The sequence below is a fragment of the Oxyura jamaicensis genome, chromosome 4 (assembly GCF_011077185.1).
Source record: "Oxyura jamaicensis isolate SHBP4307 breed ruddy duck chromosome 4, BPBGC_Ojam_1.0, whole genome shotgun sequence".
Taxonomy (NCBI): domain Eukaryota; kingdom Metazoa; phylum Chordata; class Aves; order Anseriformes; family Anatidae; genus Oxyura; species Oxyura jamaicensis.
The window spans coordinates 80,162,197-80,179,075 of NC_048896.1; the positions used below are offsets into that span (position 1 = coordinate 80,162,197).

Below are 16,879 nucleotides of genomic sequence, written 5' to 3' on the forward strand. Positions count from 1 at the left end.
TAAACAAAAAAGATACTTGGTTTAGGTGAAATTGTATTATAACCTGTGTTCTAAAATATCTCAAATGTAGATTTTATAAAAACTGTGAATTCTATAGGTCAGTTTTGAAAATAATATCTGTAGCATTTGTTTTTCCTACTTTCCCACACATGCTAATTGCTGGTTTTGTAGACTGACCTTAAAAAAAGTACTGCAGATTTTTACAATTGGCATCTTTGCTCGCATCTATACCAAAATTCTCCATCCAAAACAAAAGCTGATGAGTAAAGAAACTGTTTCTGTCATGATAGTTCAATTCACCAAAGTAGTCTTATGTAGATTTATTAGTACATGATATCTTCTGCTGTAACATTTGCTTCTTCTGTCTTAGTCTTAATTTTAGGGAAATGAATACCACTAATGGCTATTAGCAGCAAGTTCACTGCATGCACTGTGGCACTTGCCACACAAAGCCAAAAACAGTCTTCAAACCTTTCTTCTAAGATAACAAATTGAAAGACGTTTTCCCGAAAATTGGCAATTCTTTCTGTGAGGTGATGAAGTTTTACAGCAGCCATAAAGCCGGTGACTGCAAGTGCTATAAATCCACCTGCAACAAAAAGAAAGAAGTATTCACCATTGTTGTCAAAACAAGAATGCATTTGAATGCATTTTGGCTGTGCTTCAGAAGGACTTACTAAATACAAAAGTGGGTCTTAAACAGAACGTGACAGATTTAGATATGGCTTAAACACCTTCAAAATTCTTAGCCTTTAATGTATTGCCAAACAATATAATAATAAATTTAAGTTTATCATAAAGGCCTTTTATCAGTGACATGAATCCTAAAGGCTGGTATTTGTAGCTCCTGTAAAAAGTTGACTAGACACGATATGCTGAAAAGCCATCTGACAGCTCTCTTGATAGATGAGAATTCATTGGTAGCTTCATTTTATTCACAAGTATTTAAGTCAGGGAGATATCGAGTAAGGCAAGAAAAGAATTTAACATTTTCCTATGAAAGTGACTGGTGAAAAATACTGGTAAATGATTTTACCTGCAAGTAAATTCCAAAGGCATAGTCCTGCTGGACCCTTAATAGCCCGGTAAGGAACTTTTATTGCGTTAAGAATGCAGAATCCAAAACTGACCAGAGAAAAGCCCATAGCCACGCAGAGGAACATTATAATCATCACATGCAGGCCTGTATTCAGCTTTTTCACCATATGTGGGAAAACTGTCAAGAAAAAAAAAATCTATTCAGTGTGTATTTTTTTTCATGACAACATCACACTGTATTCATGCACCAAAGTCAAATTATATGTAAACAAGACTATTTCTACAAAGCAATCAATTCAGGTAGTTACACTCATAATGTTTTATTTCTCACTGCGTAAGACAAACTAGGGATATTCTACTACAGGAACAATCACGCAGGATCTGTGAATAAGGATGCAGGGTTAAGTACTGTGTTATTTATCTAGTTTTGTTAATGTCTTCACCTCTGCTGCTGTATTGCTCTTGCATTCTTTTCTGCCTTGTTTTCACCTCTGCTCTCTACCCCAAACTTCCTTCCTTTGAGTTTCCCATTGCTGTCCCATGCTCTTAATCTCATGCCTTTGAAGTCCAATAGTTCCAGTTTCCTTGTCCAGCCCCTTGCTTTCTGAATTAGTGTTACTTCTTCTTGATTGAATTTCTCCTATGATTCTTCTTTCTATCTCTTCCTCTCTTTAACACTGGCTCCACTGAGATCCACTCTGAATTCATGTTTCCTAATCCCACAGGTTTCCACTTAGAAAATTGCCTTCCTGGTTTCTCATCAAGTGTTTAAAGCCCTTTTACGTGTTTCTGGGTGTTGGACAGTATTTTAGTTAAACTCATAGAAAGGTTGCAAAGTGCTGTAGTTTGGGCAGGCTTGGCATGAAGTATTCACAGGTTTTGTTATACACATGAGCTCTTCCTCAGCAGCCTGCCTGTCTGTAAAAGACAGTGACTTTATTAACCTGTTTCTGTCTTCACAGGCAGTTACTTCGTTGGAGGGCCACATCAGCCAGCAGTAGGGAGATGCAGAACATGCAAAAACTCAGTTTATCCTGAAGCTCTTCAGCAACAGCATCAGAAGAAACATGAGGAGGGAATTGTAGATGAAGTGCTGACTGACAAGAAAGAGAAAAGCTGATCAAGAAGGACCCTAAAATACAGGCCGATCAAAAAGAGCCCTTCAGGTAATGTTGCGCCAAACATTCATACGTATTTGGAAGGACTAACTGCCTAATTATGTCACTAAAAAGAAGGTGCATCATATTATAAACAAATAGTTCACTTCCTATGCTGCATAACTGAAAAATAATACCCAAAGAAACCACATAAAATGCAGGCAGCAATAACTGGTAGATGACACAGCAAATATCAAGGATATAATTTGGTCATCGTGACATTACAGAATTCCAGTGGATTATTCAGAAAACTTAATATTGTACAAATTCCATACAAAAATCCATGATTCAACAGCTCTTCAGTAATTCATTCTGGGTGTATAGTGAGGTATGGTATATACAGGACCAACAGAAAAGACTCCAACAAGAAGAAAGGAGGGAAGCAGAAGAGGAATGGGAAGCCAGAAACTAGCTTACTTTCCCAGTGGAAAATAACTTCCAGTGAAAAAACAAAGCACATGGAGTTTAGCTTTATTATAAACCAGCAGTTTTCAGGGTGGTTGGAAAGATTCTTTTGTGTCTTTTCTGAGCCAGGTCCCAAAGACATGAGCAGCGAGCCTGTCCTAATACACAGAAATAAGAACCCTGAGGAAGGACATTGCCTTGGGGGCTGCTGACACATTCCAGCTGTTTTTGCTGTACACACAGGCAAAATGTCTGGCTTTCCCAGCTTGTTTGCAGGGCTTGATTCAGATGTCCAAACGTACACATCTCATGCCAATTTAGATGGGTTAGGACTTCCAGTAACAATCACATGGATCTGCAAAAGGTGGTAGATTTAACAGCTTTGTAGTACTGTCATGATACCATTTTGATGTCAGTGTTGTGAAAGTTGCAACCTTTATAGATTTAAATACTTAGAAAGTCTCTGGCACACTTGTTTACCTAAATGCATGATTGTGTCCACTGGATTTATTGACCCAATTTTACAGGTCTAACAGTAAAAATTCTTGCTAGCTTCAGTGAGATCTTTGTCTAAGAAGAATAGGATCACATCCTCCAGATATGCATTAATACAGATGGTGGTGAGGGTGGAATGCTAGGCCTTCTCAGATTACACAGAAATTAATCAGAAAGTTTATTAACAAGGCTAGAAAGTTGTACAAGGATTTAAAAGAGGATCAGCTACCTTTTTCTTCATTCTCTTTGACATTCATGGATGGGGTGAAAGAACTGGAACTATATTTCTGAACACCTTGAAGAGAAGAAGCAGCAGCAGAGCAGGACAAGCTTTGACCTGATGGCCTGTTTGCCAGCAATTTTGGTTACTGAAAAGCGCTAAGTCCAAATTCACACTGTAACAACAGGTCACACTGATCTAAGTTTCTCTGGTTCTCTTCACCACTAAGACTACAGTCATGCCTGCTTTCAAGACTACATAGTGGTGTTTGTGCAGCTATGTAGGGAGCCGGTATAGAGGGATGAGTTATGGGAAAGAAATTGATCTTTTGCAGGCTAATTTTCAGCAAGCTTAACTCCCTGATCTACTTCACCACACAGCTACGTTAAGTACGACAGCCATTGCAAAGGACGGGCCAGCATTGCTGTGTACCAGGGGAGAGGAAGCTTCAGCTTATATTGGTTTAAGTTGCTGCAGATCTATCCACCAAACTAAACATCTTTGATACAAAATATCATTTTCACTTCAGCACAGGATGTGTGAACATTGGAAATCATCCAAAGTACAGATCAAAATCTGACAGCTTTTGAGAGCTCAAGAAAATCTTTGATATTTCTACACTTTGTATGCATTCAGCATTTTTTCTCTCTTCGATTTTACCAGAAAAGAAAGTAAAAACTTCTTCAACGTGTTAATAAAGTTAGGAGTATCTACTATGGCAGACATTTGTTTTGGGACAGCTAGAGAAATATATAAATGTGGCCAGTTAAATAAATCTCTACTTCTTAAAGGAAAAAAAAAATGAAAAAGACAAAAGGGACAGTTTAATAAATACGGCAGGAATAGAGGTGCAGAGCAACATTTTGCATAGAAAGGTTTCAGTATGACTTACAGGGTCATCTCCAATGTACTTCCTCCTATAGCTAGCTCTACCTTGGGACACAAGACTGAAAGGGAATCCTCTTCACTCCCTTCACAAGACTAAAAGGAAACCCTCAATCTAGCTCTCGGGATTTTTTTTCTTTGATTCCAGAATTACAAAACATAATCAGCGAGAAAACCTCGCCTGAAATAGCACTCAAATCCCAAACCATACAGACCACAAGTAAGCCACAGTTATACGTTTAATAATAATATTTTGCTCAGGTTATCTGAAGGTTATCTGAACAAAATGAACAGAGTGCTTTTTAAGTTGAACTAGACATTTGACTACAGATTCAACCAAAATTGTACTTACTTGTGAATTTGGAACGACGCCCTCCCAGCCCACACTGGCGTATCTTGCCGCCCCTAAAAAGGCCATAGTAAATTTCTCCCATGAACTTGACCAGCTCTGGATCTGTGGCGTTGACTAAATCGGCTCCTGTTTTGCAGAGCATTTTTCCAGTCATCCACCTTTGGGTCCCCACTGCGACGGCAATTAAGATAAAAGATGCAAAACTTATTGTAGAAGCCAAGGCAAATAAAGTCTTTTTAAAACAGCCAGGCATCCTAGTGGTTTCAAGGAATCATCTCCAAGGCCTCTCTTCAGTAATTAGGCACATTTTCCATTTTTCCTGTCATTCTGAAATCCATGAATGAATAGCAAGTATTTAAAAATACATCTTGTATTTCAAAGCTCCAGAAATTAAACTGTACAGTTAAAAATCAAGTCCAAAAAGATGTTTTGCTGCGACAGCATCCTGAAATGGTTGCAAACAACAGCTTCATTACCCTGTCATGCGGTGGTGCTTGTTTCTGCAGAAAGTAATCCTATATCTGTTGCATGGCTAATGTTTCACCAGAGCCTTAATTGTCCTGCCCAAATGGCATCAAGTTCTTTACCATAACCACGTGGGATGAAAATTAGAAGCATTTTTATTATTATTATTATTATTTTTTGTAAGATGATTAAAAACGTGGGTAAACAGCTGCAAGGGACAAAGCTTTGCAAACGTGGCGTTAATGAGCAGAATTCTGCTGACATCTCGGCTGCGTTAAGCTACCTCCTCCTGGTGCTTACTCTTTCCCTGTGTAAATGTCAGTGCTGTCAGAGCCACCAGGGCTGGCAATAACCCTCAGAGCGATGTCCTTCCTTCCATCCCTCGGCCTGGTAGCTGAGGTGCTTAAATGCTGTCCAGGAGGCTGAGGTTTCACACAGAGACCTGCAGCCGGCAGCGCAGGGTGGCCAGACACAGGCAGGCAGCAGGGCCTGGAGCTGGGGGCTGTGGGGAGTGCGGTAATTCCACCTAGCAGCAATATCGAGCAGGGCTAAAGAAAACTGGCAACAATTGCTCGCACTCCTACAGTTACAGCCCCTTACAGCCGCTCGCTAATTAACACTGCCTGAGGGAACACAACCCGCCGCTGAGGGGCTGGAGGCTGAACTAAAAACCCAGCGGCTGCCCGCGGCTCAAACCCAGCGGATACCCAGGGCTCAACCGCGGCTCGGAGGCTCCTCCTGCTCCCGGTGCGAGGCGGAGGCAGCCGCCAGCCCGCCCGGCCCCGGGGGCGGCCCCTGCGTGGCGTCGGTGCGAGGCGAGGCTGGGGCCGGGGCCGGGCTAGAGCCGGAGCGGGGCAGGCAACGAGCATGGCGGCGGCGGGCAGGGTGCTGGTGTACGGGGGCAGAGGGGCTCTGGGCTCGCAGTGCGTGCAGTACTTCAAGGCCAGGAACTGGGTAAGCGCCGGCAGGGCTGCTGCGGGCCCTGGGGGGGGGGCGAGACTTTGGAGGGGGGAGAGCGGAGGGTGCCCTACGGGGCGCTAACGGTGCCTTCTCGTTGCCCCAGTGGGTCGCCAGCATCGACCTGGCCGAGAACGAGGACGCCAGCGCCAACGTGGTGGTGAGGGCGACGGAGTCCTTCCCCGAGCAGGCCGAGCAGGTGGGAGCGCGTCGCGGGGCCGGGGGGGCGCGGGGGATGTCCCTCAGGGCGGGCGAAGCCGCTCGGTCCAGGCTCCACGCGGTGGGTTTGCACCCGCTCGCCATAAACCCCTCGCTCAGAAGCACTGAGACCCGCCGGCAGCGGGCACCCCGCTGACTTTGGTACCCTGCTGCTGTACCCCGAACTCAGGGGTGCCACCGTTTGCCAGCCACTTAATTTATTTTTAACTTTCCTTTTAACTACTTTGAGGGATAGATGTGCAAAAGTGCTTGATTTGGGAGTTCAGAAGTTACCCTATATTGTCACTCAGAATATGTCATGCTTGTCTATTACCTTCCTCTCTGTTACCTGAAGGGCTGCGGGCAGAATGAGATTACTTTAATCAAGGTGGATTAGGACATCTCAAATGCAATGCTTCTTTCTCATGCCCTGTCTGTGTTGTATAGCTGGATGTTGTATGCTGAAAGCCTTTCCCAGTAGGGTTTGCACTGTGACAGAGAAAACTGACAACCATCAAATTCATTACCAAGTGCGAGGTCTCATTTGAAAGAGAAAGAAATACTGGATATTTAAAAGCCTACATACTCAAATCCAAGGTCACGATTCATAAGGAGGCTTTAGTTGTTTGTTTCTTGTGCTGTCATTGGAAATGTCACAAGCAGTTCTGATCAGACCTGGGAGTTTAATTTCCCATATTATTAAATAGCACAGTACCCAGAGAAGAACCTGTCCAAAAGTAAGTCACAAATGAAAAATATTTATGATAAAGCTAAGGTTCGTATCTTTCAGTCCTGCTCAAATCAGTTATTGCCAGTGACATCACACACTGTATGGTCTGACTTACATCTATGGTTACTTTCAACCCAGTTATTGAGTTGATCATAAGTGGTAATTTTGCGCAGCTGTTTAAGTTGCTGTTGTTTTTTTTTTTTTTTTTCCAGTTACGTAGTTGAGTAATATTAAGGCATTCTTGATATATACTCTTTTTACCTTACAAATTCAATGTTTTCAGAATGTTTTGTTTCATGTTTTGAAGGTGACAACAGAGATTGGGAAGCTTCTTGGTGAAGAAAAGGTGGATGCAATCTTGTGTGTAGCAGGAGGATGGGCTGGAGGCAGTGCCAAAGCTAAATGTAAGCCGGTGCTTGCTAGCAAATACATGATTGAAATCTGAGAAGAATCCTTAAAAATCGTGGTAATCAACGTCTTTGAGATCATCTTTCATCTGGAGTCTAGAAGAAGATGTTAGCCTAGTAATGCAAAGTATCTCAGTCACAATGCTTCATAGCACTTCTCTCAATTAGTGGTGCCTGTTAAATTTCCAAAACTCTCAATGTTCTCAACAGTACTTTTTGGTGCACCATTTTGATTGGTAAATCTTGATGCACTGTATAAAGGAGTCCAGCATTATCTATGAACTAACTTTTACCAAGGTTATGCCTGTCAGGCTTGTTACATAAGATACTGGCTGAGTGGAACATTGATCTTTTTTCCCGGATCATTGCTTGAGGCATAAAACGATTGCCTGTTGCGGTCTTCTGAGCTCTTAGTATACAATACAGTATTGGAAGGAGCTGTCTGATGACCAGAGGCTGTGCTAGAGGGGAAAAAAGTCCTCAGTTTATAAAGTTTTTAAATGTATAATATTCAGGAAGTTGTTTTATGCTTTACGTACTAGTGTAGAGACTTTAAAAAAAAAAAAAAAAGCCTTTCTGTCTGGAGTAAATCTGTTAAAATGTGATGTTTTCCTTCCCCTTCCTTGTTCAGACATATGCAAAATTTTCTCTTGAAAGAAAGAATATGAGAAGACATACTTTTATAAAATTACACTGTATTGGATTGTTATAAATGTGCACAGCAATTTGAATGAGGTGATGGATCATACCCTACTATTCTTTCAATAACATTACTAAGAATTAAAGTTATTTTGGGATCAAGTGATCAGATTGATCAACTGCTTGATTCAACTTCTTTATTTCTTGGAGTCTTCTATGCGCAAGTTGAGCAGCCAGTGAGGAAATTATGGAAAGAGACAGCTCATGCTGTTACAAGGTGATAAGAAGCTAATGTAAGAATTTGTAGATCACTGAAATAAATTGAAACAATTCCTATAGAAGTCTGAAAAATTTGAAATCTTTGAACTGAGCACAAACATTAACAGAGAGCTAATGAAACTATCTGGTATTTATTTTTTTTTTATTTCTGATAGTAAGAAAGCAGGTAATTGTCTAGAATATATGCTGTCAAGCTGGGATTCAAAACCTAAAGAGAAGGGAGAGTTAAAAGAAAGAGATGTGTATTTTACATGATACAGAAGTAGAAAATGATAGAAAGCATGTTTTTATAGTACTTTGCATAGTATAGTTGGTCTCTGTGTGATAGGAAGGAAATCAGAGTTAAAAGTCTTGTTCTTAAGTTACTAACTAATTCTCTTCCTAATCAGCTTTGTATAAAAACTGTGATCTGATGTGGAAACAGAGTGTTTGGACATCCACTATTTCCAGTCACCTAGCCACAAAGCATCTGAAGGAAGGAGGTCTTCTGACGTTGACAGGAGCTCAAGCTGCTTTATCTGGAACTCCAGGTAAAATGCCATGCATGATAACTGCTGGGACATGAGCAGTTCTAGCTATACGTTAGTCTGTTTGTGAAACAAACCAGTTTCTTGACGTCTAATACAAATGGAAAACTGCTGCTGAAACACTTAAGGTAGGTGTAATTTTACAGATGCAATACTGAATCTCTTGAAGCAGGAGTGCAAAAAGAATCACTATTAAGTAATGGTTGATATGCATTCATGAAATGTACTTGGCTAATACATAGTACAGTAGAAAAAGTAATTTGGAAAATTGTGAAGAACTGTGAAGCACACATCAATAAGTATGGTGCTTAAATGAAGTTAAATATCTTATTTGTGTTCTGAAAGGCAGAGTCCTTAATTGCCCAGTTTTTCAATCAGTGATGACTCAGCTGATCTTATTAAATGTGCTTTTCGTGTTCTGATTCCAGTCCACCTTTGCTTCAGACACAGATAAGCTTGTTGACTTTCAGCTTTGCCCTTCGGTAGCTATTTAGTACAAACTTTCCTGAGATTTTTTTTTTCTCATCTCACTCCTAGGCATGTTAGTCTGCATGGAGAAAATCTGGGAACAATTTAAAATTAAAAAACAGCAGCACAGAAGCCCACAGGCAGGGAAAGTTTGTTTGTTTGTTTGCAACAAATGCTCTTATTTCTCAATCTTCTTCTAGTGTGACTTCAACAGTATTTTGATGAGACATTTATTTTATTTTCTTAAAAAAAGCTTAAAGTTAATGAATATTTGTGAAAGCCTTGTCTAAAATAGTTCAGGAGAAATATGCTGTGTTCTCTAGTTAGTGCATCTGTAAACACAGATAAATCATCTGGCCTAGTCTGAAGATAAAAGGCTTATTTTATGTGAATCAGCAGATGAATAATTTACTGTGTACTACTGACTGACAATATACAGATGAAAAAAATGGGAACTGTGGCAAACTTTCATGATGTTTTTTGTTTGGCTCATTTTGGGAGGTAGGGACCACAACATAGGAATTGGTGATTTGCTTTCATGTTTTGAACTGACTGTTTTCAACAAGTCTGGAATTTTTTTAAAAAAAACATAGCAGTGCTTTGGGCAAACACATGCAACTTATTAACATCAGGAAGAATTGGGAAAGAAATGTTACTCAACTTCTGCAAATATGCCTTGTTAGGCTTGTTATTAGCAGCTATTATGGAAGGAATTCTCTCTTTTGTTGTTTTCTCTTACTGTGATTTTTTTTTCATCTGTGAAAATGCTGAGTCACTTAATGCAAATTGAAGAAAAAATGAAAATAATATAAGTTATAGAAGCAGTCTGACAGGGATAGCTAAGAAACACGGGTTTAAGAAGGCTTATGGTTTGGTTTAGAGAAGAGGCAAGAGCGAACTATGATAGATACGCAAATATTTTGTGGTCACAATGAAATGTTAGCTACTACTACCCATGATTCCTCCTAATAAACATGTTTGTTATACAATATGTCTAACTGAATATAATTGAAACATTTCTACAATGTAAAGCTACCTGTGTACCTTCTTTACAAGGTATTTCCTCAGGAATATTGAGAAAAGGTGTTACAGCTGTGTAGATGGGTAGAAAGCCATGCAGTTGTAGTACAGAGAATACACTTATTTTTCCTACATGCTTAGTCTGTGTCTAGGCTGCTTGGCAGATACATACCATGAGATATCTCAGACCTGGAGCACCCTGATTGTCCAGATCTTGTGCATAAGCAGTGTGCAGAATGCTCTCCTTCCCATGCACATTACACTGCTAAATACTGGCTGCCTAGAAAGCAGCAGTGTTTGGGAAGAATTTGGTTTTACATGCAGGTTATTCGGACGCTTTCTACTTTAAGGGGTATGGGTTGTATTTGTTTTTCTGTTTGTTTGTTTTATAGTCAGAATTAGGATACTGACCGGTTGAACTACCATTTCAGAGAGAAATGAGCTGTATCTGTTCAGGTCTAAAACTGCAAATACCTTAGTCATATGCTTAAAGTTAACAGATGATTTCTTTAACTTTAATAAAAAGCTCTTCACACTTACTAGTTTAGTTTTGTAAGGTTGACTCTGTAAATCGTATTCTTCAGGGTACACATTGAAGCATTAACTGAAGATGCTTAACACAGTCAGTTTCTTACTTCTGTAATGCTGAGTAAACTGAACTTTGTGGTAGTTCCAGGGTATCTAGTAAGAATTCTTGGGATATTTTTTTAAGTATGCTTGAAGTCTGATTATGTTCTGGCTCTGGTAAGTGATCTGAAACTTAATGTTTGTCACATAATGGGAGTTTCTATCATAGTGCTGATAATGAGAGCTGTATTGATTGTGCTTTAATTTGCCTATTTTTAATTGCTAGGAATGATTGGCTATGGCATGGCCAAAGGAGCAGTACACCAGCTTTGTCAGAGTTTGGCTGGTACCAATAGTGGCTTGCCATCTGGTTCTGCTGCTGTTGCTGTTTTACCGTAAGTGATTGCAGTTACCTCTGCCTGTATCATTTTGTTCAATTACTGCTATAGCCTCAAGTCACGTTGATGTGTGTGTGATGTCCTGTCCACAGTACTCAAATAGCTTCCTAGACTGACGTAGTTTCACAGGGAAAGGATGCATCTTCAAAGTATGCAAATAATGATGTGCAACATATCCTAAAAATGACTATTTTTTTCCTTTCCTTTGAAAAACAGTAGTGGGTATTAGGATTAAAATATCATTTGTTTTTAATGAGTGTGAGAGAAGTGTGAGAGAGACTGGAAGGAAACTGTGTGCTAAGTGATAGCCCTAGTGGGCTGGATGTTATCAGGAAGCCAGGTAGCTAAGGGGTTATAGGCTGTGATCCTTTGATATACATTGAAACTGATGGTTATATGCTGTTAACATATGTAGAGGATGCAAAGAAAATCCGTACCACGTGGTATATAAAAGTTGAGCATATGTTGCAGTGAAGAATAGAAGCAGGTGGCTCTTATCAGAAACTGTATGTACAAATAAAAGTCTTATCTCATTTTAATCACAGAGTTACCTTGGATACACCAGCAAACAGGAAATCAATGCCTGACGCAGATTTCAGCTCCTGGACATCCTTAGAATTCATTGCTGAGTGAGTATACATGTGATAACTAAGCAATTCCTTACTGTGCCTTTTCCTGCTGCATCCTACTGCGTGTTCTTTCTAAGTAGCTGTCTTGTGTTGGAGTGTTTGGGGTTTGGTTTTGTGTTTCCCCATCATTCCCCTGATTCTGTACGTCTTCAAATCACATTAGGCCTCTTGCACAAGCTTCCTAACTGGAGAAAATTATCTCAGCTCCATCAACTTCAGCATCTCTACACCAGTTATAGTGACAAGGCAGATAGCCTTAAGCAGCTGGAAGCCAGAGAATCTCATAAAGCCAGTAGACATATTAAATTACAGACAGTAGATGCAGGAGTTTGGCTTAAAGGTAAACTGCAATAGGCGTGTAAACTTTGGTGTTATTTATTTGTTTTAACACTCTTTACTACCCAATTTTTGGTGTGTTAATTCACTTCTCACAGTTGGAAAAATTCCTGCTCTTGTTTAGAAAAATTTAGCCAAGTTTTTCTCTTTTCCATTATCCACAAAGGCTTGTCCTGAGTGATGTTTCAAAATGCTGAAACTTCAGCTGCAGCTTATTTAGCAACAGGCTGAGACAATAAGGTTTATTGTTTCTAACTTCTTCAAGGGAAGGTGCAGCATACATACTGCCTTCTGTGATGTAGTAGAGAGTAGCAAAGATTTTGCTGAAGGTGATCTGTTAAGTGGAAGAAAATAAAAATAATGGACATGGCTGTCTTGCCTTGTTGAGGAAAAATGAAAAGGAATCTTCTTTCATGTTGTAAAGGGCATGATGTTTTTCTTTACACTTACAAATTCAAAAGCTTTTAGAGCTGACACTGAAATAGCATTCACCTACTGCTAATTGTTCACAGTAGTTTTGACATTTGGTTTCCTTGTGATGTGAGTCTTTATTCAGTTGGATATCAGAGTGGAAAATGGTTTTTGGTTCAAGAAGCCTATGCAGCTGTTCAATGTGGTTCTTTAAGTGTCTCATCAATTGAGTTTAGTTGGCCTAAAAATGTTCAAAAAAGTTCTTTATTGTGTTTAACCAGATGTTGTGGTTTTTACAAATTAATTTTTAACTTCTAAGGACTTTTTCCTTATGGGAGAATTAGATTCAGTGTTTTGTTCTGTTTCTTAGCATCTAATTCTCTGAACTTAAATCCAGCTTTGAAAACTGAGAAGTTCACTGGTGCTGAAAGAATTCTAGTGTTGTTAAGATTTTGGTAACATCTGCATCCTAGAAAGGATGCAGGAAGTCTTTTTTCCCATGGGATACTTGCATTTTGAAGCCTGTTATATCCATATCCATTGTGTCAGATGGCAGGATGTTCCAAAATGGCAGTTGCTCTGTCTACAATACTGGAAAGGAAACTTGAAAAATGTTGTGTTTTCTGTATTAGTTTTAGTAAGTGTTCTGGTGTGCTAACTAGAATGAGGCCATCTTACTCAGTGTGCGTTGGATGTTTTAGAGCTTTTTGTGCTTATGCTGAGACTACTTTCAGCATTAAATACGTGATGGCAAATCGGCAGAGAAATAGGTTAAGGAAGAAGGACTTGGAAAGAAAGTACTTGCACATGTTGAAAGGTAAGGGGGTAGGTGGGGCAAGAATGAGTGGTATACAGAGACATGGAGGGGGAAAGAGCGATTACTTAACCTGTATGGTTTAACAACCCTATAAGGTTTAGCAATTATAGTTTAGCCTTATTTCCATATTTGATACATGTTATACAGTCAAGTACCCGCTTCCTTCCCCTTTTCAATTATTATTTATTTTTTTAAATTGGGAAAAACTTTTTGACATCTTTCTGTTTTTATGCAACTTCTGGCCTTCTTCTTTGAAATGTTCTGAAAATCCTGCATATGTACGGTCAAGTCCTTCTGATTTCTCTGGACCTCTGCCCTACTCTGAGGGTCTGATCTAGTGATGGTATTGCTACTTTGTGACATGCATAGAAATCACTACGGAGAGGTAGGAAAAGAAGGAGAATCAGTAGGCTTTTGTGACTGATAGTGTGTGTGTGTATCTTTTCTCCTCCTCATCCTGTTTTATCTATTTATTTTAAAACAGAACCTTTTATGACTGGATAACAGGAAAGAATCGACCAAATTCAGGGAGTCTAATCCAGGTGATAACTACAGGAGGGAAGACTGAACTAGTTCCAGCACATCTTTGATGTCAGTCACTTAAGACGGTGAAACTTCAGCAAAGGAGAAGCTATGGAAAGTCTGACTGCCAGCGTAATTTGGATGGTCTTATGTATCCAGTAATTGTAATCATGTCATTATTGGAACCAAATCTGAAGTAGTATTTTTGTGCTGTCTGTTGTGAGCTGTCTGCATTTATTTACTGACAAGTACTACATGCTTGTCCCTAAATAAAAGTTGCAGGCTTTAAAGTCTGTAGATGTTCAAATCCTGAGCATTATGTGATGACTTACACATTTTTTTCTGAAATGGGAGTTGTGCTTATGTTGTATAATCACTTATGTAATGGTTGGATTCTTTTCTCAGCCACTGTTTCTGGCAATTTATTGTGAATCTTCCAGGAGTCTTTTTCTTCTTTCTCTGCCTGGGAACGTAGCCCCACCCCTGCATGTTATGTTGGCTGTAACTGTAGGAAACATGGTGATCATATGTCCTTGTCTTGTAAAACTTTTCTTGTGAATGTTCCACTGGAGTTAATGGAACTGTATAGGGATGGCTTACTTGAGAAGGACTTCCTAATTTGCCTTAGAGTTTATAAGCTGCTATCAGGCCTACAGTTGTAGCATAAAACAGTGGTTTTGCCAAATGTCTCTGCTTTTTCAAAAAGGAAAGAACTACACTGACTAACACAAAGTGCTATAAAGAATTACAAAGAAAAAAAACATACACTTCTATTTGAATGTGGATTTTTGTGCTAAATAAATGTATATTGTTTTACATATTGGGCTGTCTCCATCACTGTAATCCAAAGGGGAAAGGCTTTCAGCTGGAGAAAAGGTATTCTTCCATTCTGCAGTTAAACCATATCTCCACATGATATAGCTGGATTAAAGTATCGCTGCTTCTGTGCACAGCCTTACATGGAACCAGCATTACCACGTTTTGGGAACATCTTGAAAATAGATCTCAAGTTCTATCTAAATTCTGTTTATTTATTCTAGTTACCTTCAGGGTTGTGCTGGGCATAGTTCTACTGCCATGAGTCAGGAACCTGTTCTTACTGGGGAAAAAAAGAAAAAAACTTCATGTGCCCATGCTGATTTTAACATGGTCAGATGGCTGTGTGATTGCCTTTTTCTTGTCCCTTTACTCGTTTTGTTTAGCTGGATGGAATATAGGGGAAATTTTTGTCCTGTCAAATCAGTCAAGAACTGTGAAATTATGATGCTGCTTTTCATCTTAAATGGAAGACTAGCAACTATTTGTCTGTACTCTTAGCCTGCAGAAATTGCTGCTTACACAGAAGAGTACAACCAAGTACTGCAAGGTACTGATGAGGAATGAAAGGGTGAGGTATTAGTATATTATTCTGCAAAATTGAAGAGCTATTGTACTACAGGCTTACCTCAATTGAAGACTTCCCTTTGCCAAGCTAGTTGAATTTCCAATTTGCTTTCAGTTTGCTTGTGTTGTGTCTTCTCACAAACGTATTGAATCAGGTCTCAGAAGCTCCCTGAAGAACAGATCAAATGCTTGAATTATGAAGGGAGCACAGCTGGGATTCCAGATCTGCATTTATATGGCTGTGTAAAAGTAGAGTTGAGGACCTAGCAGGCTGAATGGATTGTGGGTATTTCTGTAAAATGTGCTGTGGCAAAACTTGGTAACATAGTATATGGGGCTTAAGACATGAACAGAGAATCTTTTATTTGCTAAGGGCTATGAGTGCTTTTTGAACATCTTTGAATAATGCATACGTACCTGGACCTTAATGATGATATTAATAGCATATTGAAAAAAGTTATTGGCTGTTGTCATGTGGAATTAAGCTGAAGGCTGTAAATAACCAACACTGAGATTATTCAGAGGGAGGAAGGGAGAGCAGGTTTAAATTTTGATAAAGAGAGAGCAAAGTCAAAAAGAAAATGAGGTGTGATCCATTACCTCATTATATTCTTCTCCACTGGGAAGACCTGATAGTTCTGGTAGGAAAATGTGAGTCAAATCTGTGTTCCAGACCTAGCTGCTTTGGATGTGTTTTGCCAGTATCAGAGATAAGGTCTGGAAAACAGAGGTGGTATCTACACTATGCTATGGAGAGAGTTGCTAACCTTGTGCTAGCCTAACCAGGTTAGTTATCTCCTTGCACATGATGTTATATGACTGCAGGAGTGCAGATCTAGAAGCAGAACAGCTGTGTCAGGACAATGCTGAAGTGGTGTCACCAGCCACAGTAGCTTACAGTGCAGGCCTCTGTCAGGCATTGAACCAGCTGTGTGTATCCTGGCTGCTATCTCACCTAGCTAATTAAATGAAAGGCTACAGTCAATGTAAGAGAGAGAAGCTGTATAAGCTCATGAGATGAAAGAAATCCTTGTTGAGTAGAATGTGATGTAGTAACAGACAGATCCTCAGTTGAGCTTCCTTTCTTCTACTTGTCTGAAGGAGGAGGAATGGTAGAAAATGTCTGTGGCATAAAAAGCATCTGCCTCATTGTCCTCACTCAACTTGTATTGATGCCTGCTGGACAAGTGTTGATACAGCTATAGAAAAAAAGCAGTATGTTGACTGTAGCAATGTAAGAGTGGTGAAATATGCTGTGAATAGTCTTAAAACATAATTATGAATGGAAGAGTTGGATGGATTGCTGTTTAGTAATTGCAGGTACCAGTGGAAAGGTAAAAAAAAAAAAAAAAAAAAAAAGGCATTATCAAAACTTGAGAAAAGAGAATGGTGTAGGCAAGACAAGCTCATGGATAGATGTTGGACTTGATGATCCTTATGGGCCCCTTCCAACTTGGGATATTCTATGTTTGATGAGTTTGATGGAAAAGAATCTTTACATGATTAGTTTCATCCTGTGTCTACAGACTTTTTTTGTGGTTAAGTAACTGTCTTGGAAAAACAAACATCCCAAT

General features: G+C 39.6%; 2 protein-coding genes across 2 annotated transcripts; one reads left to right on the forward strand and one right to left on the reverse strand.

Annotated features, from left to right (window-relative positions):
- Nucleotides 1-5,678, reverse strand: CLRN2 (clarin 2). Its single transcript, XM_035326141.1, has 3 exons — nt 4,553-5,678; nt 1,037-1,216; nt 1-589 (listed from the first exon to the last, which is right to left on the reverse strand). Exons 1-3 carry the CDS (start codon nt 4,803-4,805, stop codon nt 324-326), a joined length of 699 nt encoding a protein of 232 aa, XP_035182032.1. The 5' UTR covers nt 4,806-5,678; the 3' UTR covers nt 1-323.
- Nucleotides 5,679-5,773: 95 nt separating this feature from the next.
- On the forward strand, nt 5,774-14,742 carry QDPR (quinoid dihydropteridine reductase). Its single transcript, XM_035326140.1, has 7 exons — nt 5,774-5,971; nt 6,081-6,173; nt 7,210-7,306; nt 8,617-8,757; nt 11,096-11,204; nt 11,753-11,836; nt 13,885-14,742. Exons 1-7 carry the CDS (start codon nt 5,885-5,887, stop codon nt 13,988-13,990), a joined length of 717 nt encoding a protein of 238 aa, XP_035182031.1. The 5' UTR covers nt 5,774-5,884; the 3' UTR covers nt 13,991-14,742.
- Nucleotides 14,743-16,879: the final 2,137 nt, after the last annotated feature.

Coding starts and splice junctions, on each gene's coding strand:
- CLRN2 (XM_035326141.1), bottom strand. CDS start 4,805: ATGCCTGGCTGTTTTAAAAAGACTTTATTTGCCTTGGCTTCTACAATA. Junction 1,217..4,552: donor GCGTCGTTCCAAATTCACAA/GTAAGTACAATT, acceptor TTTTCTTGACAG/TTTTCCCACATATGGTGAAA. Junction 590..1,036: donor CCTTTGGAATTTACTTGCAG/GTAAAATCATTT, acceptor TTTTTGTTGCAG/GTGGATTTATAGCACTTGCA.
- QDPR (XM_035326140.1), top strand. CDS start 5,885: ATGGCGGCGGCGGGCAGGGTGCTGGTGTACGGGGGCAGAGGGGCTCTG. Junction 8,758..11,095: donor TGCTTTATCTGGAACTCCAG/GTAAAATGCCAT, acceptor TTTAATTGCTAG/GAATGATTGGCTATGGCATG. Junction 11,205..11,752: donor GCTGCTGTTGCTGTTTTACC/GTAAGTGATTGC, acceptor TTTTAATCACAG/AGTTACCTTGGATACACCAG.